The 26,678-nt window shown below is 40.1% G+C and overlaps 1 protein-coding gene across 8 annotated transcripts in view; it reads left to right on the top strand.

Moving 5' to 3' along the window:
* Positions 1–26,678, top strand: part of Ptprm (protein tyrosine phosphatase receptor type M) — a 750,652-nt gene that overhangs the window by 632,663 nt on the left and 91,311 nt on the right. For all 8 annotated transcript variants that reach the window (XM_090353479.1, XM_090353477.1, XM_090353478.1 and 5 more), the window contains 3 exons: positions 8,579–8,666; positions 19,320–19,396; positions 24,358–24,394. In XM_090353479.1, coding sequence (XP_090209605.1) covers positions 8,579–8,666; positions 19,320–19,396; positions 24,358–24,394 — 202 coding nt within the window. The remainder of the gene's footprint in view (positions 1–8,578; positions 8,667–19,319; positions 19,397–24,357; positions 24,395–26,678) is intronic.

The following is a 26,678-nucleotide window of genomic DNA, read 5'->3' as shown; positions in this document are numbered from 1 at the left end:
TGATCTGGCAAAATAGAAAAATTCTGCTGGCTGGGTGCTGATAGCTCACATATGTATTTTTTTAATTATTCAGAAGGCTGAGATCTGAGGATTGCCAGTCAAAGCCATCCTGTCAGAGAAGTCCCTGATACTCTGTCTCCAGTGAACTACCAAAAACCCAGAAATGGTTGCTCAAGTAGTAGAGCACCAGCCTTGAGAAAAACAAGCAAACGCCCAGTGCCCAGACCCAGAGTTGAAGCCCCAGGACCAGCTAAATAACTAAATAAACAAATAAATAAATGTAAAAAGTGGTTATCTTTCAAAGAAATATGAATCAGTCCTGAACTCAGAACCTAGGCACTGTCCCTGAGTTCTTTTGTTCAAGGCTAGCACTTTACCACTTGAGCCACAGTGCCAGTGCTGGCTCCTTTTTTTCTTTTTCTGTGGATTTGGTATTGAGCAATTAAACACAGGGCTGCAAGCACTCTACAACTAAGCCACATTCCCAGCCCCCGTTTTTCTTATTTTTAATTATTCTTTTTGTAAAGCTGATATGCAGAGGAGTTATAGTTACATAAGTCAGGTTGAGTACATTGAGATTCTTGTTGTCATCCAGTCCCACTTCTTTTTGCTACTGCAGTGTCGTGGGCTTTGACTATCTTTATCGAGGACATTAGAAGACAGCCAAGATTCATCACTGAGGTCACTGGGCCTGAGCCTCAGTTCCCCTTTCCACCAGCATCCCGCTGTGTGACTCACCAGGCGCGGGTAGCTACATCAGTTGCTTTGGTGCTCGAGCCATAAATAGTTTATATGGATCTAATAAAACGCAGCACTCTGAAGAACCAGGAGAGAAATGTGGGTAGAACACAAAGAAAGTTCAGAGCCTGCATGCCCAGTGACTTCATCTTCCTCCTTCCAAGGTGATGATTTTAGTCATTTTACATGTACAATTTTATTCATAAGATAAAAGGAGGAAAAATTCGATTTCAGAAGCCTCTAAAACACTTGACCCTGCGCTGCTCGGGAATCTACAGTATATTACATGCAGCCTTGACCTGCATTCCATTCTTTCTGGCAATCTTTCTATTGAATAGGTTTTTTTTTCCTCTCCTTTTTTAATATCTAGGAGCTGTGGCATTTTTAACAGACTGCATCATTTTGGAGTAACATTCTCTTGAGGTGGGCAACTGAGATGTATAATTATATCCTGTGGAAAATAATGGTGAAATGAAAGGTGGGGAGCAGGTTATTGAATCACAAAAACATGTTTCCTATTCCAAAAAAAAAATATGACAGCATGCAGGATGTTCAATTTCCTTCTGCTCTGAGCCCAAGGAGAGCAGCATCTTAAAGCAGAGAAGTCATTGGTATTCACTGGAGCTCACCCCATTTCTTTTTTATTGTTTCAGAGACTTATTACTCTTGCGGAGTGCTTTCCAGGTTTGCTGCCTTTTCTCAGTATATATGGGCTAAGGTAGTCAGAGGAAACACTTTAATTACATCTTAAGCAGAACGAAAGCATATTTATGAAAATTCTAACAGAAGGTACAGGGAGACCATTAACTTAAATCCCCAAAATACATAAAGTGCGTTTTTCCCCCGTATTAAAAAAAAAAACATAGTTGGTCTATTAAATCGTACCTGGGTACTAAAAAACAGCCCTAAACACTAAATACTGCCTAAGTGTGCAGATGGTATTCAGAGTGCCCCCTGTATAAAGTGCTGGAGGGTGCCCCATCTCCAGCTCTGTCCCAGACTCCTCCTGAAGTCACTGTTCCTGGGAAGGGAGCTCCTGAGTCACCAGTGGGGAACGTCCTTCTCCCCTCCCTGGATATAATTTCTTGTCTCTCCTAAAGTCTTCTCCCCCCACCACCCCTCCCACACACATCACCTGTGCTTTGGTTGAATTTGGTTCTAATTTTGTCAATTGAAAATCATAAGGGGAGATTTGAAGGAGAAATTGGAGGCTGTTCCTTAAACTTGAACATAATAGAGAAATGTAAGGAACAGATAAACAAAGTTTGCTCAGGTGTTGGCATATGTTTAGAAAACTCTGCTTTCTTTAAGGAACAAAGCTCTCTCATCTTAGCACAAGCGTAGCTCAAAATCTGGTTGCCTTGACTTTCAACAAATCGGATGGGAACCCTTCCTCCCTAGACATGATGCAGAATATGTGGTGATTATGGCTTCCCAGTTCAAAGTGGAATTGTAATCAAAGCCTTCATTCAATTTATATCATTTTAAAAGAACTTTTATAACTTATGACCTTTCCAACATGAAAAAGACAACTAAAGAACCTTTTGTTCTTGACAAAGGAAAAGGAACCAGAAAAGAATCTTATAAAATATGCTATCTTATTTAAAGAGCCACACTACAAATCACAACACAGGAGAATGTCAAGTTTGAGACCAACCAACCTAGGCTACATAGTGAGTCCCAGGCAAGCCTGTACTACATCATGACATCTTGGGGGGGAAAAAAACCAAGAAATATATTTAAAAGGACACAATAGATTAATCAAATAGCAAATTACATATAATCCCAGGTTCTTAATTTTCTATCATATACTTCACTGGTTCTTGAATTTATTAGCAATTATCTATATATGTGTCTGAAAGCATAAAACAAAAGAAGGAAATGGATTGGCAGATTATCAGAGAAGTCCTAGCCTCTTAGGTAAAGGAGGAAGGAAGTACGTCTGTTGCACTGCAATCACATATATTGTGTCAGTCCTGGCTGTGTCTAGGTATGAAGCTGTGTTTTCCAACGCAAATGACCAATATTCTGTTCCAAATTACTGCCCTTGCTCCGAGAAATGCCAATTGAGGAAAGCAGCCGATAATTCACAATATAAAAGACCCATGTATTTCATTGGATTCAGTGACTCTGAAGCTGTAGATGCTTTTATTTTCTACCTACCAATTCAAACAGTTGACTTCTCTCCCATTTTAGGCAAAAGAGGAAGTCTAAATTCTCAAAGTAAGTATTTCCTTAGATATTTTGAACTATAATAAAAATTGGCAATATTTAAAACTGGATCTGTCATAGAAAAAAATGAAGTCATCATAACAAAAGCCGAGGCAGCCAAGGCAGAAAGCCTTTGGTTCACTGACCAGGCTCCCATAGATCTAGTACTTCTTTTTCTAAGTCTGAGGCAAATGTATTTCTATGAAGATTGGAAGTAAGTGCATTCCAGAGATTTTGAGACTGTATTGTAGGGAGTCAGGAGGTATCATTTGACTATGAAACAATAGTCATCTGTCCTGTTCCTCACAGCATTCATTTTTGCTTGTTTGTTTGTTTGTTTTGCTTTTATGTTTTTTTAATACTTTTCGCCATGTATAGTGATTCATACAGTTTCTATAAGAAGTAGTAGGGGACTACCTTGACTTGTAATCAAACACAAAACATATAACAAAAATAACTGTCTTACATGAAGACTTGCTCAACATCTCTGGCCATAAAAGAAATGTAAATCAAAATAACTTTGAGATTCCACCTCACTCCAGTTAGAATGGCCATATCAAGAAATCTAATAACAACAGATGCTGGTGAGGATGTGGCCAGGAAGGATCACTACTACACTGTTGGTGGGAGTGTAAATTCGTTTAACCACTCCGGGAAACAGTATGGCTGTTCCTTAGAAGACTAAACATAGAGCTCCCCTATGACCCAGCAGTCCCACTCCTGGGCATTTACCCAAATGTCCAGTAACAAGGCCACACAAAACCTACCAACACAACTATGTTCATTGCAGCATTATTCACCATAGCTAAGGTACGGAACCAACCCAGATGCCCCCCAGTAGATGAATGGTTCAAGAAGATGTGGTATATTTACACAATGGAATTCTATGCTGCCATTAGAAAGAATGACATTGACCTGTTTGTAAGAAAATGGAAAGACTTGGGAGAAAAAATCGTATTAATGAAGTAAGCCAGACCCAAAGGAACATAGCTCCATTGTTTCCCCCATCTGTAACAGTTAGTGTGTGTCTAGGATTTTCCTAGCAGAGAAGCTCAATAGCTCAAAAGCTATGTGCATATGGCCATATAGGAAGAGCCTAAGTGAAATGAACACCAGGATAGGTAAACAGAGATTTATCCTTGTGGTTGTTGTTTTTGATGTACTATGTGAAGTTATTTCTTTACTCTTTTTTTCTCTTTTTCTTTTTCCTTGGCCTTATGTTTTAATCCTCTGTTGTTGCTGTATCTGACTTTAGTACCTGGTGTATTGTGTAGACATGTATTTGCTTATTTGAATCAGGGAAGGGAAGGGGTAAACAAGATGATGAAACAAAGGACAAAGGATAAACCAATATAACAACGATATTCACAAGATAAAAGGTGGAAAAATACTCGACAACTTGGAAGGGGCTGGAGGGGACCGAAGTTAGGAGAAAAACATGGGAAGGGGTAACAATGTCAAAGAAGTAATGTACTTACCACCATACAAATGTAACTGTACCCCCTCTATACATCACTCTGATAATAAAATAAAATTTTAAAAATGTAAAAATAACTTTGAAAAATCAATAGGAAATGTTTTTTTGTTTTTTGTTTTGCCAGTCTTGCTAGCTTTCTACCACTTGAGCCACGTCATCACTTTCAGCCTTTCTGGGTATGTGGTACCAATTAATTAAACTCAGAGCTTCATGTAAGCTAGGCAATCACTCTACCTCTAGGCCACACTTCCAGTTCCTAGGCAAAGATTTTTTTTTACATCATCTTGTTAACTTTGCTTAGCAAATAAGGTACTGATCTAGGTATGGAAAGCAGTAGTTGGTCATGTATATTCAAGTAGACTTGATGTTGTCTTCTCCTACAAAGTCATTGTCTGGATTGGGGTAGTTTCTGAAGAGCTGGGATTGGGCTAGAATACTCTTTCTCTCTCATGTCCCTTCACTGTAAGCATGCCAGCCTCTCCCTCCGTGAGGATCATTTGAAACCATGGACTGACTTATAAACATTTGCTCATGTCTGACATCATCAAAATAAGAGCTCAGAGATAGACAACGCTTTGGCCTTATCCTCAGGAAAACATTGTGGAAACCGTAGCTCTCAATTGGAATGAGATTGGCTATTTTCCCCTGTGTAGATTTGTGTCTTCTTGCTGGGCTTCAATTAAATGAAAACAATGAAATTACAATAACTGTTTTTAAGTGGAAAGGTTCTTGGAAATCCTATGATTACCACACTTGCTAAGGAAACACAGCTGTGTGTAAGTCCCAGACCCTACAAGAGAGCCTCTGCTTTGTTAGAAGTGGGAAGGGATGTGTGGGGCTCAGGTGCAGCTCTAGCTTGAGTCACCTGTGAATATATTTCCTATGAATTGAAGCCATAGATTTGTTGGAAGACTTCAAAGTGACTCTTACTTCTTTCTATATCACACTCGCACACACACACACACACACACACACACACACACACAGAACTTTTTAGATGGGTGCAAAAGGCAAGGGGAAGTGAAATTGGTAATTAAATCATGACAAATGCAAAGTAGAAACACGTTGTTGAAAGTCAAATAATAGTTATTACTCATCTGTGAAATAATTGTCATTCATAGACTAACAAAGACACTATTCAGAACAAGAGTATCTGACTTTAATATACGCGAAGCTATTTTTAAATGCATATTATACAGCAGAAGAGAAGTTAAAGTTTTCTAGCTTGATCCATGTTTATAATTCTGATTATATTATGGTCTTATTCTGAACTAGTTTTTTTTTTTACTTTAAGTATTTTATTTTCTCAGTTTATGAATAGCTTGAAATCTTTTTATTGGTACTCTTGTCTTTCATCCTATAGTATTTTGCCCTTTAACTATTCACGTGAAGTTTGAGTCTGTTGTCTTGCTGTTTGAACAAAAATTATTTTACTGTGAAACTATAATGTAAACTTTTTATGATGGTATGGTACTGATTGTGACCACAACCCAGGGGTCTTCAAGTAGATGGACAGTGTGAAATGAAGCTCTTACATATGTAGTGTTGTCTTCATGCCTGCACTTATTATCAGGAGCTGTATTGTCACCTAGACAATGGCCTGGTTGCAGGGAAGCTGGGATCTTCAGGGAAGGATGGACAGACCTGAGATCAGTGAGTCTGCACTGATAGCTGAAAGCCAGGAGAATAGCCTTGTGGTAGAGTGCTTGCCTCGCATGCATGAAGCCCTGGATTTGATTTCTCAGTACCACATATGCAGAAAAAGCTGGAAGTGGTGCTGTGACTCAAGAAGTAGAGTGCTAGCCTTGAGAAAGCTCATGGACAGTTTCCACGCCCTGAGTTCAAGCCCCAGGACTGACAAAAAAAAAATAAATAAATAAAAGCTATCACTCAGAGATAGCTGAGTGATAAGGCAGTAGTAATACCAATACCCCTCATGTTTAGTGTTGCCAGGTTGAAATCTGTGACAAAAAGTTTGTCTTGATCATGGTGAGAAGTAGAACCATTGAGAGAGCCTCATGAGAGGTTCTCCAGTGAACTGGGGATGTGCTCTGGAAGGGATGAGCAGCCTGAGGCTTCGTGTGTGATGACATGATCCTTCTCTCTTGTGTGCACTCTACCTTGACCCTCACCAGAAGAGATCATAGCAGTGGGGCCACCTGATCTTGGGAGAGATTCAATCTCCAAACCCATGACCTAAATAGAGCTACTTCAGATACTTCATTATTATAGTGGAAAAATAGACTAATACAGACAGGCTATTCCAAGTCCTAGAACATGTCACACACTGAAACTGTAGAAAAAGAGCCTCATTTTGAGATCAAAGCCAAGTCATACTGAAACTCAACAATGCAGTTCTTCCTTCAAAAGCTGACTGTTGAACTCAACAAGACACAATCTCGACACCTCCCCCCAAAATTAATAAACACCCAATCTCTACTCTCAAAGACCCCACAGTCTGATGACAAAGACAGAGTTGAAAGCAGCCAAAAAACATGCCAAGCCATCTGCTACACACAGAGTCCAAACATAGCATGGCATGTAGGAAAGGCACCTGCAGCAGTACTGGGGCCCTTTAATGAGGAAGGAATCCCTGAGCCCATATATAAAATAAATAGTCTATGTGGAACTATGGCTCATCACTAAACATTGGGAGTGACTGATAGAAATGGCCAAGATGACAGGATGGAGCCTAGGGGTGTAAGATATTGATTCCATTCTGAAGAGAGAAGAGGGAAGCTAGCATGGGTCAAAAAGCTATGATGGTGTGGCCAGGAGTTTGGCCTAGTGATATGATAGAGTGCATGCCTAGCATGCATGTAGCCCTGAGTTCAATTCCTCTGTACCACATACATAGAAAAAGCTGGGAAAAAAAAAGGAAAAAGTGGCTCAGATGGCAGAGCACTAGCCTTGAGAAAGCCCAAGGACAGTGCTCAGGCCCTGAATTCAAGCCCCAGGAATGGGGGAAAAAAAAGATATGTTGGTAACTGTGACAAAGACAAAGGATCAGTTTCACTAAAACCTCCTTGTTGCCATTCTTCTGTAACCTCCTTGGGTAGTTGGCTACGCAAAGAGTCATGTGCAAAATATCAGGCAGACCTTAGTGGAAATAAAACCACAGGATTTTTTTTCACTTGTCTTTTCATAGCAATAAGAAATTTTCATTAGAACTGGAACAGGAAAAATATATCTAATAACATGAAGATTAAAGACCATTGGCATAATAATGCCAAATCCTTAAATAAATGGACATCTAAGCTCCATTAAAAATGAAGAGAAAGATTCAGACAGAGTAGATTACAGGATTTTAGCCTTGAAGTCATGAAGTCTTAGCTTACTTACATTCCCTATTTTAGCCAAAAAATAACCTTCTTTTTAGTTAGCAATTAGAAAGAAAAAAGATATCTTCTTTTTTTAATTGTATTTTATTCTCAGGGTGATATATAGAGGGTAACAGTTACATTCTTCAGGTAGTGGGTACATTACTTCCTGAACATTGATACCCCTTCTAATATTTTTCTCCCACTTTCCTTCCCCCACCCCCTCCCAATATCTTATTTTCCCCTTCCCTATTTCAAGTAAACAGATTAATGTGTATATAATATACCAGGTACCAATATGGAAAAATAACATAATTAACAAATTGAGGAAAACATTCATTTTTGTATAAAATTTTCAGAATAATATAAAATATTAGGATAGGCATTGTTAGGATGGGATTGCTTTTGCTAGGTTATACTGCTAGGTTATACAAATACATTATAGATTCACTCTTAAATATCCACTGCTGTTTTGATATTAAGCTCAAAGAAAACAAGGCTGAGTAAAAAGCTAGATAACAGTTCACGAATCTGATTGGAATGAAATAGGAGAACAATGGAAGGGATGACATGGATCAAAATGCATTGTGCTCATAAAGTGACATGTTGAATTGAAGTTGAATAACTATTTAAAGATGGTAAAAAAGAAATACTTTAAAAAGTAAACATGAATGCCCCTAAAAATAGTCTGAGACTCGGTTATCTCCTTCCTGTGACCATTCTTTTCTGCTTGACCATTATTGCATATTTTTAAGGGCCTGCTCCCTGGTTAGGATCCTTCCTTTCCCTGGGTCAAATTATAATGCTTAGTGTCACTTCCTCTTCCTTCCAGAGCTTCTTTGAAGGGCAATCTGCACCATGGGATTCTGCTAAGAAAGATGAGAACAGAATGAAGAACAGATATGGGAATATCATTGCATGTAAGTGTTAGCAGTGAAATTGTGCTGTTATATAACTTTTTATATGATTGACCACCAGACTCATATGGTGAGAATTTACAATGCAATTACTGCCTTTAGCTTGCTGCAAGAGCTGCTGCTATACTCGTACTAAAGGAAGGAAAAAAATACCTCAATATCTCTGCTATATCAATGCACTCTCACTGTGGACCCAGTTTTACCTTTAGATTTAGGGTTTGGGTAACATAGCTAATGTTAGAATGTACATTTATACAAAGGAGCAGACATCCGAGCCCTAATGTTACCCAGCTGCTACCTGAAAATGAATAGAAATAATGATGCACTCAGCATGCCATGTGCAAGGAGCTCAGAGTGTGGGCCCACATTGGCTCATTAATCCTCTGGACACTGGGTTAGGGAGGTCAGTAATAGCCCCATTTTAAGGGCAGGAAAGCGAAACTCTGAAGTTAAATGATAGTCCCCATATCACAATACTCATTATCAAAAGAGCAAGGATTATATCTCCGAAATTCCCAGTGCTGGTGAAGCTGAATGTTACCAATCCATAATGCCGCAGACGGGTTTTAAATCGAGCCCAGCCTCATTAATGTTCTGTAACGATGCAGAGACTGGTGGTGGATTGATGGGCTTCCTTCTCCCAGGGCTCAAGCCATCCATCCCCATGTATTAAACTGCTTCAAATCATCCCTGACTGCATCAAGGTAGTCCCAAACCCACTGTGGGAGCCTAACAGAATTAAGACTATTGACACAGGAATGTAAACTGAACAACGATATGCAGCTAGGCCCAGAGAACACCACACTCATCACGTCTTATTACTTATAAAGAGAACAAACCTAGAAGGTTAAGATATTCCAGGGGAGCAATGTATTAGCTTTATTGATTGTGAAAGCACAGTTAAATTCTGTTTGGCTGAGTTAACATTTCTTGGTTTGACAGTGCAATTTCTCTCACTGTGATTGTACCCACAAAACATTTTCTGATTGTCAAAATGTTTCTGTTCTGGTCTAGCCCAAGGAGGTTACTGACCACTTGAAATGCAGAGCTAATTATAACTTTGTGTATATGTGTTTTTCCTGGGACTGAACTCAGAGCCTGGATGCTGTCTCTGAGGCGAGCATTCTGCCATTAGAGCTATTACTTTACTTCTAGCTTTTGGCTGGTTAATTGAAGATAAGAGTCATGGACTTTGTTGGTTGGGGTTACTTCAAACTGCCATTCTCAGATTTCAACCTCCTGAGTAGCTAGAATTATTGGCATGAGCCACGGTGCCTAGCTGCTTTTAATTTTATCATTATGATTTTGAATTTGAGTAGTCTGAGATGAACATCTATCATATAGGACATTATAAGCGTTGTTTCTGTTGCAAAGTAAATACAGGGTGGGCTTAGGTAGAATATGAAACAACCAGATAGCCTGTTCCCCCCCCACACACACACACACTTAGACCACCAGTAAAACCAAGTACAAGATTTGCAGGGTATTAATAATGCTGGCTTTGTGCGTGTGGTGCAGGTTTGTTATAAAGCATGCCATACTTAGGGCACTAAGGCTGTCACAGTCCTGTGTAAGGAACAGATACTTCCTTGAGGGGTAGAGTTTGAGTATTCCATACTGAATTAAGTTGGTACTTAATCTTCAGACATCTCCCTCATCTCCTTCATCTCTTCACACTCAAAAGAGCCTTTAAGACAGGTACTTCGGTCTCCAAGCTGACTCTAAAGCCTACAACCCATCTAGAGATCCCAGAGCTGCCTCAGTAAGTATCCTGCATTGCTTCTGTCTGGTGTCTGAGAATGACAGCAGAGACACTTAGAGACACTATCTAATTTATCAGTTGATAATTAGGGTTCTGTTTTATTTTTGCCAGTCATAGGAATTGAACTCAGGGCCTAAGCACTGTCCTTGGGCTTTCCTCAAGGCTATAGTTCTACCACTTGAGCCACAGCATTACTTTCAGCTTTTCCTATGTATGTGGTACTGGGGAATCAAACCCAGGGCTTCATGCATGGTAGGCAAGCACTCTATCACTAGGCCACATTCCTGGCCTGATAGTTTTTAATTACTTATTTTTACCTAGTTCATAATGGACACATAGAAGACAGGGTTATTAGAAGACTTTTTTCCTAATAATGGGACAAGTATGAGAACATGCATGGATGCTCACATATAACCTGTTCCAGGAAGCTGTGTCCTTTAGCTGAAGACAACATTTAGGGAGAGTGGAAGTGTCAAAGGACCTCACTAATTCCCTGCAGCCCTTTTTTAAGAGACCAGATCTACCCAAGAAAGTAAGAACTAATTAATTTGTACAGGCCCTACCTCTCAAAATGTTACATTGGGGATTATGCTTCAAGATGAATTTTGAAGGGACATAAGCCTTCACACACTGTCACCAGGCCAGCCAGACTCAGTTCAGCTGCATCACTTATGTTCATACAAAATCAGAGAGCACAGAAGCAAATGGGCCTGTGTTCTAATAAAACATTATCACAAATCCAGGCAAGGCACTAGATTTGACCTACAAAATACAGTACACTGATTCCTGGTTCAGTGAACAGATATCATAAGGAAAATCATACCCAGATCCTGTTTCTATCATCTCCCAGGTCATCTTCAACTCTTAGAACTCTGCATTATGGCCAATTATTTCAGTACTAAACAAGTAAGAACTGAATGGCCTGTGCCTCAAGCACAGAAATCAGAGGTGAAAATCAATGCATTGCCCTCATCTATAGGCCAGGCCAGACCAGACTATACTTGCAAAAAATGGTAGATATCCAGTTTATAACAAGGTAGGAACCACATTGTACATAAACTGGTGAGAACCAAGAGGGAAGGAGACAGGGAAGGAGGAATCGTCTGACCAGGAAGGACCTTTGGGGCAAAAGAGAACAAGTATGACTTAAGAGATGGAGCTTGTCTGCAGTACAGTAGACCAGTGACCTTGGGTGAGTCATATGCTTCTCAATGCCATAATTTCCTATGAACATCACCAGTTGTAGAAATACATTGAAATGTCAAATGAAAACAACTTTGATTATTATTGCCAGATTTAAACACACACACACACATACACAGCTTTTCTTTTTCATTACTTTTCATTACTATTAACTCCTCCTGAGCTTAGCAGACTCATTCAAAATGAACAGAGCCAATACTGTTGGCCCATGCCTATAATCTGGAGGCTAAGATCTCAGTCTTGAGGTTCTAAGCCAGCCCAGGTAGGAAAGTCCACGAGACTCTTATCTCGAATTAACCAACAAAAAGCCAGAAGTGGAGCTGTGGCTCAAGTGCTACAGCACCATCCTTAAGTGGCAAAGGCTAACAGATGAAGAATAAACATCCTTACCCTGAGATCAAGGCCATAGAAGGGGGAGAGCGGGGAGGAGGGGAGGGGGAAAAGAGCCACATTTTGAAGTCTCAGGCTTCAATTGATTTAGCTAATAGGTAATTACGGATTACTTTGCTGCCAGGAATGGCTTTTCCCCCCACTTAGCTATAGCTTGTGTTTCTGAGTGGCTGGCCCTCACTGTAGACTTTTGACCTAATTTGGGAGCCTGTATTTTTTTTTAGCATTCACCTGTCCTCTACTCCATTCCCTCATGCTATTCCTTCAGTGTTTCTATATCAAGTTACCTACCATGTTTTTTTTTTCCCCACCTTTCTAGGTCAAAGTCAGCTTTCTCTCCATTCTATACATTATCCTCCTGTCCCTTTCCATAGCAGTCTGAAGCCCTTCCATGTACATCGTGTTACCTGTCCTCTAGTTTACTTTTGTTTTCTAAAATTCCTCTAGAACTATTTGTAATTCACAGTTGGCTATTTATCTAAGTAGATAAATATGGTGCCCCATATAGAGATACCAATATTTTAGCCCGTCTTCTATCAATTACCAATGCTTTTAAAACAGAACGTGCTCATTCTTAAGTACAGCTAGTGATCTATCCTAGTTAACCGAGGTGATTCTGATACCGTGTGTGGGGTAGGAAAGATCACTCTCCTCAGCCTAAATGGAAGAACTGTCTAACGCCATTCCTTGCCCCTGCCAGCCTGTGGTCCAAAAGCTGTGCCATGGGCTGCTGATTATCTAGAATGTGTGTCCTGGGCAATTTTAAAGAACCTACCGCAGTGTTAGTACCAGTCTGAACAACTTCATTTGGACACTACTTCATTTATTCAGGGTGTGTCTGTTGCAGTAAAAATAAATCTAGCTTCCTATTGAAGTCATGCAAGGATTCAAGGAAGAAGAAAAACTAAGAATACTTATCCATCCCATATGTACATAATTATGCTTATGAATATGTCCCTGTATACATAACAGTAATTTCTTTATAAACATCGAAAATGGTCTTAGTCCACTCTAGTTACAGACAGGTCAGTTACTCCTGATAGGAAGTCTTCCTCACAGAACTAAGACCTTGGGGACTCCCCTCCCTCATTACAGAGGATGAAGAATTGGGGGATTTAGCCAACCTATCTTAGAGATCCTTGTTCCAGTTTCTCAAAAAGAATATAAAGAGTGCCTGTAATGATCACACTCATTGTTTTGCAGCAGTATTTGCATACAAAATGGCACTCATGGTGCTTAAGAACTGTTTATTGGCTTTTGCTCCTAAGTAAGTTCCACTTTTCCCTTATTTACACTATAAATTTGATGAGCTAGCCCTTTCCAAATAGAAACTAACATCATCCCATTCGCCATTATCACCGCTGCACACACAAACACGGCCCTCCTAATATTCTCAACCATTCCTGGTTATAATTAACCAGCAGAAGGCATACACCAAATTTCCCAGCTAATGAGGCAGCCCCCTTGCAGCTGCTCCTCGTATGGGGCTGGCAGTTGAAGAGAAGGAGGCAAACTCTGAAAAGCTTTCCAGGCATGCTCCTGGCCTCCTCCTTTCTGTCATCTATTCAAGAAATACACAGTGGTCTGCCGTGTGCCAGGCCCTCTGCCAAACTGAAGTCATTCTCCTCACAAATATTTACTGAGTGCTTCTACTAAACCAGATATTATTACACGGGTCAGAGACAGAGCAGGAAACAAAAGCAACATAATGCTTTGCAGGTAGAAGGGACAGAGCCACCACTAAATGTGCACTGAAATGACGAAAAGAGTCACGTGCAACTGAGAAAACAAAGCAGGGAGGGAGATGGTCTGGAGCATGCATTGCAGCCTTTTAGATAGTTGCAGGATTTCCCAAGAGGGTAAAATATAAGTCAAGGATGTGAAACAGAGAAGGAAGTGACTAATGCAGAGGCACTGAAAGAGGAGGTGTGACTTACCCAGTGGGGATGGAACTGCAAGACCATGGTTGCTGGAGCAGAGAGACATATCCCTCACTCAGAAGCTAGGTGTCAGTGGCTCACGCCTGTAATCTTAGCTTTGCAGGAGGCTGAGATCTAAGGATCAAGGTTGGAAGCCAGCCCAAGCAAGAAAGTCCATGATACTCTTATTTCCAATTAACTATCAAATAAAAGCCAGAAGTGGAGCTGTGGATCAAGTATTGAAGTGCTAGCCAGAACATAAAAGTTCAGATACAGTGTCTAGGCCTTGAGTGCACCACACACACACACACACACACACACACACACACACACACACACACACACACGTTGTCAGAAACCTTCAAAAATCTGCCAATCCAGTGTGGAGGAAGAACATAGGATGAATTAAATGATTATAAATTATTGCACAAATAAATGAAATTCAAGTTAGGGCAGAATGAAAGGTATATGGTATCATAAGAACTTTTGTGTGTGAGGGTTGACTTATTAGGGGATGTAGGAAAGCCTTCTGTGCCTCCTTTTCTTTCAAAGCTTTGCCTGCTTTGATAGGAATATTCCACAAATAGCCCTTTATACAGACAGGATTTTTCAAAGCGGTAGAACTTGTTACCTTTCATATTGGGGAAACATCAAGTTGTAATTATGATATAAGCATGACTGAATCTTAATCATATTCCATCCCTGCAGGACAACTGGGTTTCTTTCTTTCCATTATAAAAGTGACCCGTATACATTAAAGAAAATGTATACAGTAACAAAACATGGCAGAAAATCACCCAAATCTCATTATCTAAATTTACACCCTGCTAGCCTTTGTTTTGTTTCATCCTAATCTTTCTTTCTATATCATGAAGTACTTGGCTTCTTCTACCATTCCCCAAGCAGATATCTATCTCTTTGTGTTTTAAAGGCATTGTTGTGAAATTTCCACAAGGATGTTGCTTTTACGCACATAAGTGTAGTGATTTACTTTTGTTAGAAGCCGTTATATTTAAATACAAAGTGTCCCTGAATATGTATTGGAGGCTTGATTGCCAACTGATAGTGTTTGAGGAAGTGAATAGATCCTGAGGGCTCTAACTTAGTAAGTAAATTAATCTCTTGATAGATAAATATGGCAACATTACTGGAAGGAGACGGTGCCTGCTTGGAGGAAGTAGGTCACTGGAGTATGCACTGGGACCCTTCCTGTATCCTCTTTCTCTGCTTTCTGTCCACCATGAGTTCACCATGGGGAAGCTAAGCTCTAACATGCCTGCTCCACCACACTAGACTCAAACTCTGAAGCCATGAATTAAAAAAAATCCTATGCCACTTAAGGGGCTTAAGCATCAGTGGACCCAGTGGGTCCTGCAAAAAAATGCCAGACCAACACAAGAGACAACTATGTCTCCATGGCCAAAGTAGATTCACTCCTCCAATTTATATTCTGCACTAACAATGTGTGACCATCTTCTCTTAGTAAACTATAGTGTCATTGTCATCACTGTGTTTACTTCTTCACGTGCAGGGTCTAAGCTATCTGGGTAGGATCTTCCTGACTAAGGAACACAAGGGGCTCTAATGCTGGAAGTTCTGAATAGTCTTCCCCTACTTGAAAGGACTGTTCCCCAGGTCTGTCTAGTCTCATTTCTCAACAGGCTTCCCCATTCCTCTACCCACCTTCATTTGTTTCTGAATCCTTCCCTCCGTGGGGCCTGCACATGCTATGTGCTGGACCTTGCATTGAGGAACTTTGTCCTCTACACTTGCAACCTCCGATCTCCCTGCTAAATGTCCCTTTGTTATGGAGCGCTTGCTAGCCTCTCAGAGTTTCACACTTTAGACTTTCACAACTCTCTGTTCTTTCCAACTTAGCACTTACCAAGATTACATTTATTTTATTACTTAAGAAATCAGATTAATTCTTTTTCCACTGCTTGGAAGTGCCATAAACCTGAGGACCTCACATGTGACTTGTGTTAGCACTGTATCACCAAAACTTAGCATGAGATTTGGCATACAGTATATACTCGGAACAAACACTGAACACATATTGATGAACAACAGGCATATTGAGTTGGATTTTGAAAAATTGACAAAATTTAGAGGTAGAGAAAGACAGAGGAGATCGATATGAGGTAAGACCTGGCTGTTCTGAAAACCTTAGAAAAGATACTGTGGACAGACTTGTTTAGATCTCTTGAGTAATCTCAGACCAATTTCCATTCTTGAGCATAGTGAAAGATTTAATATTGTTTGAACTGTAAGAGATAATCCCGAAGTGTGGATAGAACATGAGCAGTCAGTCTCGTCAGAGTCTAGAGTTCCTAAATGGAAGGTTCCAGAACAACTGCCAGGAAGGGAAGGGTGAAAAAATCACAGAGGGTGGGTAGCATTTATCATGAGGATCTGAGATATGAAGTAAGAGAAGGTAGTTTTCAAAAACTGGAAAGTTCTCCCGTTCCACTTGCCTTCTTAGAAGCCAAATTCCTCTTTTGAGGAGATAGACTGGAAGCTTGCTGTGTATGAGAAACAGCTGTGACTCTGTTAGAGCACCTTTCATTCAGGAAGCTTGAATGCCTTTACCAATAAAGTTGCTTATAATTCCACTCTAAAAAAGGGTGTGTGTGCGCGCGCGCGCGCGCGCGTGTGTGTGTGTGTGTGTGTGTGTGTGTGTGTGTGTGTGTGTGTGTGTGTGTACTGGTTCTTCTAACAAATACAAAAGCTATTACAATCTATACATGTCCAGTGTACCAACAGCCCACTCAGCTCCCAAAATGAGCTCATGTTATGTCTAGAAACCCACTAGTTTTAAGGGATTAGTTCCTAAAGTCGATCACCATGAGTCATCAATCATTGTACTGCATATGAGTCTATTTCCAGACTGCCCTCTTTTTTATATGGCAATCAACTGTTAACAATACTGAGAAGGCAAGTGTATGTATCTATTGCATAGCACATGACAGTAACAACTAATGTCTGTACATAACTTACATAACTTATGTCCATAACTTATGGCAAACATCTCATTTCTTTATGTGTACTATTTTAATGCTCACTATAATACCATGAGAGAGGCTTATCCTCACTTACAGAGAAAGAAGCTAAGGAGATGGATACAAAGGATAAGGTAACTCACACCCCAATAAGAATCCTGTTTCAAAAAAATATAAAAAAAAAAAAGAATTCTGTTTCACGCTTTGACCCCGGACTTGCACATGTAGCTACATCCCATGTTCTCTTTGGAGCAGAGCTGGAAGACACCACTTCCTTTAGCTATTTCTCCTTGTCTGGCCCAGTCTATAACCACAGCCCAAATAAATATACTAAATCCTAATTCATTATGAGGCTGTGACATGAAATAATCTGTCATGACAAGAAGGAAAAAGCCCTGTCAAAAGAGGGACATTAGAAAATTGACACCTATTTCCATCTTCCTACACTACTGAAAACAGAAAAAAAAATCATCCAACAGGGAGTTGATCTTGGCCCAAAGAACAGGGGCAAAGAGGTTATCACCTGTACTCTCCTGGCTCTTGCCTCAAGCTATGGACTTTGCTTCTCACCTACCACCCCAAACTGAATTCTGGGTAAAGTTGGACTCAGAAAAATGCAGCTGCAGCTTCCTGCTAAGTGCATTCATTTCAGCAGCAGAGGAAGTGAAGTTTAGTGAAATGCCTTATCAGGCTACCTCTGTCAGACACTACAGGGGCTTCCCTTTCAGGGCAGCTGTTTCTAAATACTGCCCTTTCAGAGCAATAGCCTCAATACTGGATTTTGATATTCTAAATACAATGAAATAGAAAAAAATAGCCTTCTGCTAAAAAGAAAGTTAAGGTTTTTGTTTTGTGGGGATGAGGCCATAACTTGGGCTTTATTTAAGTAGGCAAGCACTCTACCACTGAGTGCGTCTTATTTCTATGACAATAATTTTTAATGTGATATATTTTCTTCATGAACCAAAATGTTACCAGGCATCCATGGCTCATACCTATAGCTCAGTAGGCTGAGGTCTGAGATTAAGATTCTAATCTAGCCCCAGCAGAAATGTTCATGAGACTCTTATCTCCAATTAACTACAAAAAAAAATTGGAAATGTAGCTATGGCTCAAATGGTAGAGCAAAAGCAAAAGAACTAAGAGTCAGCACCCAGGCCTTGAATTCAAGCCCCAGGACTGGCACCAAAACAAAAAGTTAAATTCAAAAAATTCTTGAAGGGCGCATATATATATAGTGGGCCCAAGAGGAAAATCTCTACCTTGGCTGATCATATAGCACTTTCTTTTTAAAATCAGAAATTTAAGGACATTACTGATGTTCTTAGTATTGTTAATAAAGAGGGTTTTGGCTGGGAAAATCTTATCAGTGCAACTCTAGCATGTATATGCCAGACATATGCGTGACAAAGTATGCTTTCATTTAATCTTTGAAACAGCTCGAGTTCAAGCAGGTCCTACCATCCTCTTCTACGGATTTATGTGATTTGTGGTCACGTGCTGACTAGTGACAGCATTGCTTTTATCAGCCAAGGCCCTCAGTCACAGAGGGAGGAGATAAAGAGTTCACAAGTGATGAATTAGGACCCTATCTGAACATCCCACTGGGCTAGACTGTGGGATTATAACCATCATTTGTCAAGGAAGATGTTACAGGCAACCTTCAATATCTTTGGCCTTTTATGTGATTTAGAGACGTTGCTGGAAATGGTAGTCCAAGAAACAATTTTGTTGTGCATTTTAGGCCTTCATGTGAAAGTCTCCAGCTTTTTGTCATTATTAAATATATGTGAGTATTCAAAGAATAAGTTATTGAAATGGACTATAAATAGTAAAGAATTATAAATCCTTCTCAGTCTTCATAGTACAAAGGAAAGTTTAGAAGACATGTGGTATTTAAGTATTTTTTGTTAGGGGCATTCTGATTCTGTAACAAAATGTTCAAGATGGACATCAGTTTAAGCAGAGGGAAGGTTTATTTTGGTGCATCTTCAGTGGTTACAGTAGATAATCAGTAGACCTTGTTGAGTGGGCAAATGGCAAGGCAGACGTCATAGTGGGGAGGCTGGTTGAGCAACCAGCTTACCTCATGGTAGACGAGAAGCAAAGAGATAGAGATGAGGAGCTAGGCTCTCAACATCCTCTGGCATGACACACCCGACTTCTACTCTACCTTATCTCCTAAAGGCTCCATCTCCCACTATCCCCCAGTAATGCCACAGGCCTTCAACACTTAGCCTTTAGGGAGACATTCAAGATCCAAATTGTAGCAAACTTAAGTGCAGCATGTGTAGGGATCTCAATGTAATGTGCATAGATTCTGGGACGTGGGCAGCCTCAGAGCTTTGGTTCATTGTGGTTTTCTTTGCTTTTCCCTTTGCAGATGATCATTCTCGGGTGAGGCTGCAGACAATAGAAGGAGACACCAACTCAGACTACATCAATGGAAATTATATCGATGTATGTATTTTGAATTAGAACACATATCAGTTTCAATCTAACACATTAATATTGCACAGCATCTCACAGACTTACACAGTGATGACATAGCCTCTTTACTCCACTCAGCCTGTTGGTGGATGTAATTCTCTACAACCTGTCTTTGGCTATCTCATGCTTGCCTGGACTATAAGCATGTTGTTTCTCTCTTTTTTTATTTTCCTGTCAACAACTTGTAATTATTTGGTACCTTTAAAAGAAATCTGTTTGCATATTAATGGGACAAAACTCTCTTAATTCCTAATGTGGTGATTTGCAATCTCTTGTCATCATTACACTTTTAAGTTGCCTTCAAAGTAGTAGGCAGCTGTTTGTCAGGACTTTCAACAGCAAGCAAGATATGCCATTAAATATGCAGGCTGTTTAATTATTGAAGTTGCGTATTTGTTCATTCTGCATCATGTCAACTTAATGTTTTACATGAGGAGAAATTCCTTAGGAGACGGCAGGCTTTTAGTTGAAAGAATGAATGAAATCAAAAGGAGACTGAAAAATCAAGGGCAAATTGTGGCTCTTTTTTAAGGCCCTTGTCCATATTAAACAGATTTCAGCTTCCCTGTGATTCCCAAGACATATTATAAGCTTGGTCTATACACCAAGTCCATCAACTGACCTTCTGGAACATGTCTTACTCATGTATAGTACAAGCAGCCATAACCCCTAAATCCAAAATGCTCCAAGATTAGAACTTTTTTTAAAAAAACTTCTTTTTTTTTTTTTTGCCAGTCCTGGGCTTAAGCTCAGGGCCTGAGCACTGTCCTTGGATTTTTCTCAAGGCTAGAGCTCTACCACTTGAGCCTCAGCACCACTTCCGGCTTTTTTGTATGTATGTGGTACCAAGGAATCGAACTCTGGTCTTCGTGCATGCTAGGCAAGCACTTTAACCACTAGGCCAAACTCCCGGCCCAAGATTAGAACTTTTTTTTTTTGCCAGTCCTGGGCTTGAGCTCAGGGCCTGAGCACTGTCCTTGGATTTTCTCAAGGCTAGAGCTCTACCACTTGAGCCTCAGCACCACTTCCAGTTTTTTTCTATGTATGTGGTACCAAGGAATCGAACCCGGGTCTTCATGCATGCTAGGCAAGCACTTTAACCACTAGGACAAACTCCCGGCCCAAGATTAGAACTTTTTAAGCACTGATGTGATACCACCGCAGTGGAACATCCAACATCTGATGTTTCATGACAAGTTGCTGACAAATCCTACACACACCACACACAGTTCATGTCCCAATCCCTTTGGTTGTGATACACCAACATTATTTCATATACAAAATGATTTAAAATAATGTATATATTTTCTTCAGCCTATATTCATGAAAAATGTAAATGAATATCATGTTTAGAGTTGGGTCCCATCCCAAACTTATCATGTTAATTCCACAGTCTAGTCCCAAGAATCGCAGAGAATGGATAGTCAATTGCTTTAGGGATTGTTATGTTTTCTTGGTTGAGTTTTCTCAGGTGCTGCAAGTAATTGGCATCATTATCTCTAGGAAAGAGTTATCTAAAAGTAATCATAAAATATTACTGTTCGTGCTAATTGGAAAACCTTGACATTTGTATAGATTTGTAGGCTAGGCTTAAGGATAATTATTGAATAGTTTATATCCCAATTCATCAATAAAAGATCCTGTACCATTTTGATAAGGCCAAAATCATAAAAGCTCCTTTTCAGAATTTCTTCCAAAGTGCATTACACAATTCCTTCATGCATGGCCATATGTACACATGTCTAAGACACCATCATCACAGCCTCACAGTGTAGAAGCTGCACTAAATGTCCTCTTCACTTTCCTTCTGTCCAGGTGGGACTATGGCACACCTTCCCCCTGGGAGGTGCCAATGAAGATTCCCCATTCTCTGTCCTTGGGAGTCTGAGCCCTTAAACACATAGACAGTGCCCTGCACATCTTTGTATTGCCAGCACCTGGAACATGCCCAGAATAGTGAAGAGTTAGTGTTTGATTAATTGCCAACTAAAGGAGTGAATGAGATCAAAGGGAATACCATAGAGGAGGTCACTAGAGCTAAGCTTTCCATAATGATAGGGAGAGAATCAGAGGTGAGAACACATTCCAACTCAAGGATGATATGGGCAGAGCTCTCAAATAAAGGAAATACCAGATGGATGAGTCCTAGTTGTATTTTAACTGAGAGAAGAATCAATACCCAAGCCTCTCTTATCTACTTAGTCAATAAGATCTTACTGAGTACCTATTATATGTCAGCTCCAGTCTGGATGCCAAGTTTATAACTATGAGTCAATTCTCATTAAAAGCAGAACTCCCCAAAATGAAGAAATTCCCAACCTGGTTAACTAGCTGCTCTAATCAGGGGAAATGACAAATAAAATAAGTACTTCTACATGGTAGGCTGGAAGGTAGTTGGTACTACTGAGAATACTAAAACCATGGGAATGTGAGGTTTGGAAGTGGTCAGCAATTTTGACTATGGTAACTGAAGTTCAGTGTTTCTCCTAGGAAGACGGCTTTGACGCGGAGATGAGTAGAGCCATATATCCATTAGGGAGAAGCAGCTTGACCATATGCCTTGCTATAGAACTGGTTTGGTAAATTTAAAAGAAAGGCGACTATTGGTGTCTGCTGTGGAGTGAGGGCTTTGGGGGAAGAGAAAGGAATATAAACAGTGACACAACCTTCACCTATCAGTGTGAGAAATGGATTTGAACAGAGGTCAGGTTGCTTGGAGGAGAATAAAGTAGGTGGACAGGAGCAGAACCAAGCAGATCTGCTGGATGGCATGGAAGTGACCTGAGAGAAGGGGTGGTGAACTGGACTACCTGGGAAAGGGTGGGGAGAGAGGTGGACGAATGCCACACCTACCCTGAGGCTGAGTTGATTTGCTTACAGATGGTTTCTATTGTGAGAACAGAGGGATCAAGGATTCCTTGAGGAGATGGGATTGTTTTTTGTTTTTCAGTAGACTGTGGGTAGAATGTGTTTGGGCAGTACTTAAGGAGGAAATGAGATGTTCCATTTTCTATGTATTGAGCTATAAATATTTATTAGCTGCCAAGTAGAGGTGTTGGGAAGGTACCTTGATTCACATCAGAGTTTCAAGAAAAAGGACTAGGCTGGAAATAAGAATATAAAATTCATCAGATTACATATAGTATTGAAAGTCATGGGACTGAATCAGATGACCAAGAAAGTTAGTACACACACACACACACACACACACACACACACACACACACACACACAGCTAAACTAAAGGATTGCTCATTACAAGAAAAAAGGAGCACAGCAGAAACTCAGTCCCTGGAACCAAGTAAACAAAATATTTTATCAGCATTGATGGTTTTCATGCAGTTGGCAGGTCACATAGGTGAGGACTGAGAAATAGCGCTAGTGTTTAGTTACGAAGGCCATTCATCAATTGGTTGTGACTTCTGTTTATCAAGGGCATCTCCCCTATCTCCTTGATTCCTTATTAAGCACTGCTCAGGACATACAGAACAAGTAAACCAAAGTTCTTGTCCTAGTGAAACTTACTAGCTAAATGGGAAATGTGTAATTATGTAAAGAAATCTATTGAATATTTGTCGTAATTGTATAGATGTATGTATATACATGTGTGTGTGAGACAGGTCAGTTGTATGGAAGAATGCATTTGCTAGCCAGGCTCCATGGCTAATGCCTGATGAGATCTGAGGATCACAGTATGAAGCCAGCTGGGGCAGGAAAATCCATGGCGCTCTTACCTCCAATTGAGTACCAAACTAGCTAGAAGTAAAGCCTCAAGTGCTAGACCACCAACCTTAAGCAATAAAGCCCAGGAACAAGATCAAGTCCCAGGATTGGGAGCGGGGCGGGGGGAGGGTGCGGGGGCAAAGAATGTATTTGCTTCTGTTGTTCATTCATGTTGTTTTTGTTCTGTTTTTTTTTTTTTTTTTTTTTGCCAGTCCTGGGCTTGAGCTCAGGGCCTGAGCACTGTCCTTGGACTTTCTCAAGGCTAGAGCTCTACCACTTGAGCCTCAGCACCACTTCCGGCTTTTTTTTTCTATATATGTGGTACCAAGGAATCGAACCCGGGTCTTCACGCATGCTAGGCAAGCACTTTAACCACTAGGCCAAACTCCTGGCCCCGATGTTACTTTTTAAGAGCAGAAATAATTAATGTAACAGATTAAGTTATCGAAGAGATTTATATTTTCTCTCCAAGTTTCTTTTTTCTGTTTCCTGTTTTCCAGTTAGCTTTGGGTTCCACATTTGAGGTCATCTCAGGAGATAGAAATGAAAGTATTAAAGTCCATCATGATACAAGGTGTAATTTTCTTTCAAGTGGCTTTATCTTTCCAAGATACTTATCCTACAATGTCTTTGCTGCCTGCTTTCTTCCATCTAATTTTATTCTTTCCTACTTCCAGTAGGAACATGATTAAAGGAAAAAGATCCTGCAGAATTTGTGCTTCTTTAAATTATTGGCCCTAACAATGGCATCATGTCATGATGTTAGCAGTGCTTAAAAATGGTTCCAAGTGTTACTATTGATGTAGCTGTCCATGCTGATATAACTGGATAGGTTAAATCCTTGGCATGTTGCCAATAACATCCCAAACACAAATGAAATTCTATCACACGTCCTGGCAGCGTGCACCTTAATAAGAGTTGTGGTTGTGTTATTTCAGAGGATCCATAAGTTGTTAGTGTTTATTGCTTATCCATCATCATCTAGCCAGGGTGTGAATAAGTTACTCATGCCAACCATGCAATATCAGAGAGGTTATATTTGATGTATCTCTGTTGATTAAGAAAAATTCAGTGGTCCTGTATATGTAATTTAACTTTCATGTCATGCTGGTGTTTATAAGCAGAGTTACTTTCACAGAGTTAGCATGTGATTTCTATGCTACTTATTGATTTCAAGTTTATCAGATTTTTTTCTCATTTATTTTTAGGGCTATCATCGACCCAATCATTATATTGCAACCCAAGGTAAGTTTACTTTTGCTTTGATGTCTGTCTTTGGTTGGTTGCTTGCCATTCTCAATTTCCGGTTCCTCTCGAAGATATCACATGTGTATTGTATTGTAGTTCTAGTCATCCCTTTGTATCCCTTACTCTTTCATCAGCAGTGTGGCTAGCGTAGTCATTTATTTAGAACTTTATGTTCGGATCATATGAAGAACTGTGTTCAATTCATTATTGAATTCTATCTTAGGAATTCATCCTACATTTTTAAAGGTAACTGTATGCTGACTGCTCTGCACTGTGCTAGTTGCTGCAGGAAGCCAAGTTGAATCGAGTGGTTGTATGTAGGGGAAGATATGAAATGGTCTGGTTTTACATGGGTAGGTGCAATCCTAGGTCCCTTCTCTGAGAGGTGCCAGAAGAGCAGTGGAAAATTGCGGAACAGAAAAGGGTGGCTGGCTTTCTGATGAGATGGCTACCATAACAGCTTTGTGGCTCAGGTGGGACTGGGAGAAGGACTTGTAAATGAACAAACACTGTGAGCAAAGATGTGCAAGCAGGAATTAGTACTCCAGGGTGGAAACGGAGAGTGAGTCCTTTCAAGAGGTAGACGATATGTCAAGGAAGCCATGGTAGAAGTTGTTGCATGATAATTCTCTTCCTGCCATGAGGCTAGTCATCTGTGAAGTGTGAGGATTTTAAGATGAGTTAATGAGTCATGAAATGAGCTAAAGACATGGTAAGAAGTAGAGATGACCCAAGGAAAGTAGACTAGCATGCATCTTCTCCATATTAATATTTCAACATTGTTTCCAGTGGTATTTCGTGGTCAGAAGCTTTTCAGTCGATAACAAAACACCTGACATGATCATGTAAAAAAGCCCACAGGTCCAGGGCTTTTATTCAGTGACCAGCCAGAGCATTGCTTTGAGGCTGTGACATTCAAGATCCAAACCATAGAAGCATAACATTCCAGAACAAAAAGCAAGGTAGTCCATGGGGCTTTCTTATATTTGGATTCCACATCCACAGATTCAGTCATCTAGCAGTTAGCAATATTTGAGAAGAAAATATGTATGTATTGGATATGTAGTTTTTCTTCTGTCATTCCCCAAACAATACAGTATAACAACTGTTAGATAGCATGTACATTCCATTTGGTATTATAAGTCATCTAGAAATGATATATCAATATATATATACATATATATGGAGGATATATGTCAGGTATATACAAATACACCTTTTTGTAGAAGTTACTTTATGCCATCTATAGATTTTTGTATCCTCCAGGGTCTGGCACCAATCCCCTGAGGATAAAGCGATTGCTTGTATTTGAAATGTAGTCAAACAAACATTGTAAACAAGGGACTGAGTTTTAAACTGTAATATTTAGATAAATAGCTACATTTGATACTTCCCTGTGGTAGTTTTAGACAGCAAAGTTTTGAGTGGAAAAGGTCTAGATGTGTCCTTGTCCTGCCTAATGCCACACTGTACTGGGAACTTGGGTGAACCACAGGACCTCATGGCACCACCAAGGCCTCTGTACCCAAGTCAAGATAGATGACTGCCTGCCCTCCCCTATGGCATGCCATCAGTAACAGTCCCTCCTCAAGTCACTTGGCTAGCCAAATGCATACTCTTCAGAGTGCCTTAACCTGACTGAGGAAACCTTGTTTAGCAGCATCTAGAATCTTGCAAAAGCACTGCCTGGCTCAGGCTGTTGCATCAGGAACAGAACAAGGACCTCTGAGTCTGATCTTATGCACCTTCTAGACTTGATGCCTCCCACTGAAGTCACAATGCTTTGAGAAGTGGCCCTTTTTTATTTCTTACATTAGTTATGAGGGGGTGTTCATTGTTACATTTCTACATTTATAATCTATTCCAATCAGTTTCAACCCTTCTATCCTTCTTCCTCCTCTTCTTCCTCTCTTCCCAGTACAATTTCAACAGATTTTATTTTTCTCCTTTCTAGTTGCAAATGATCTGTTTTGATCAGAGTCTTCCTCTTCCATCCAAGCTCCTTCCACCAGAACCCAGCTGTTCCCATAGTCTTATTTCCATTGTTCTTTGAAACTCATAGTCATGGCTTTAAAGTGTCTTAAGGCAGCTGTCGTAACATCTCATTGACTAGACTTTGAAAAGCAGAGTTTTAATAAATGCAGGTGAAATTTCGGTTGTAAGATATCCAAATGTTCCTGAGCTGATCCATCCCATAACTCTATTAGAAACCCACGTCTTCATAAATACCATGAACAGAAAGTTAAATCTTGTTTGAAATTTTCAAGACCTAGCATTTCTA

This window comes from Megascapheus bottae, chromosome 19 (genome assembly GCF_031878675.1).
Source record: "Megascapheus bottae isolate mThoBot1 chromosome 19, mThoBot2.hap1, whole genome shotgun sequence".
Taxonomy (NCBI): Eukaryota; Metazoa; Chordata; class Mammalia; order Rodentia; family Geomyidae; genus Megascapheus; species Megascapheus bottae.
Note: the sequence above shows the minus strand (reverse complement) of the source record. Positions and strands in the feature narration are given on the sequence as shown.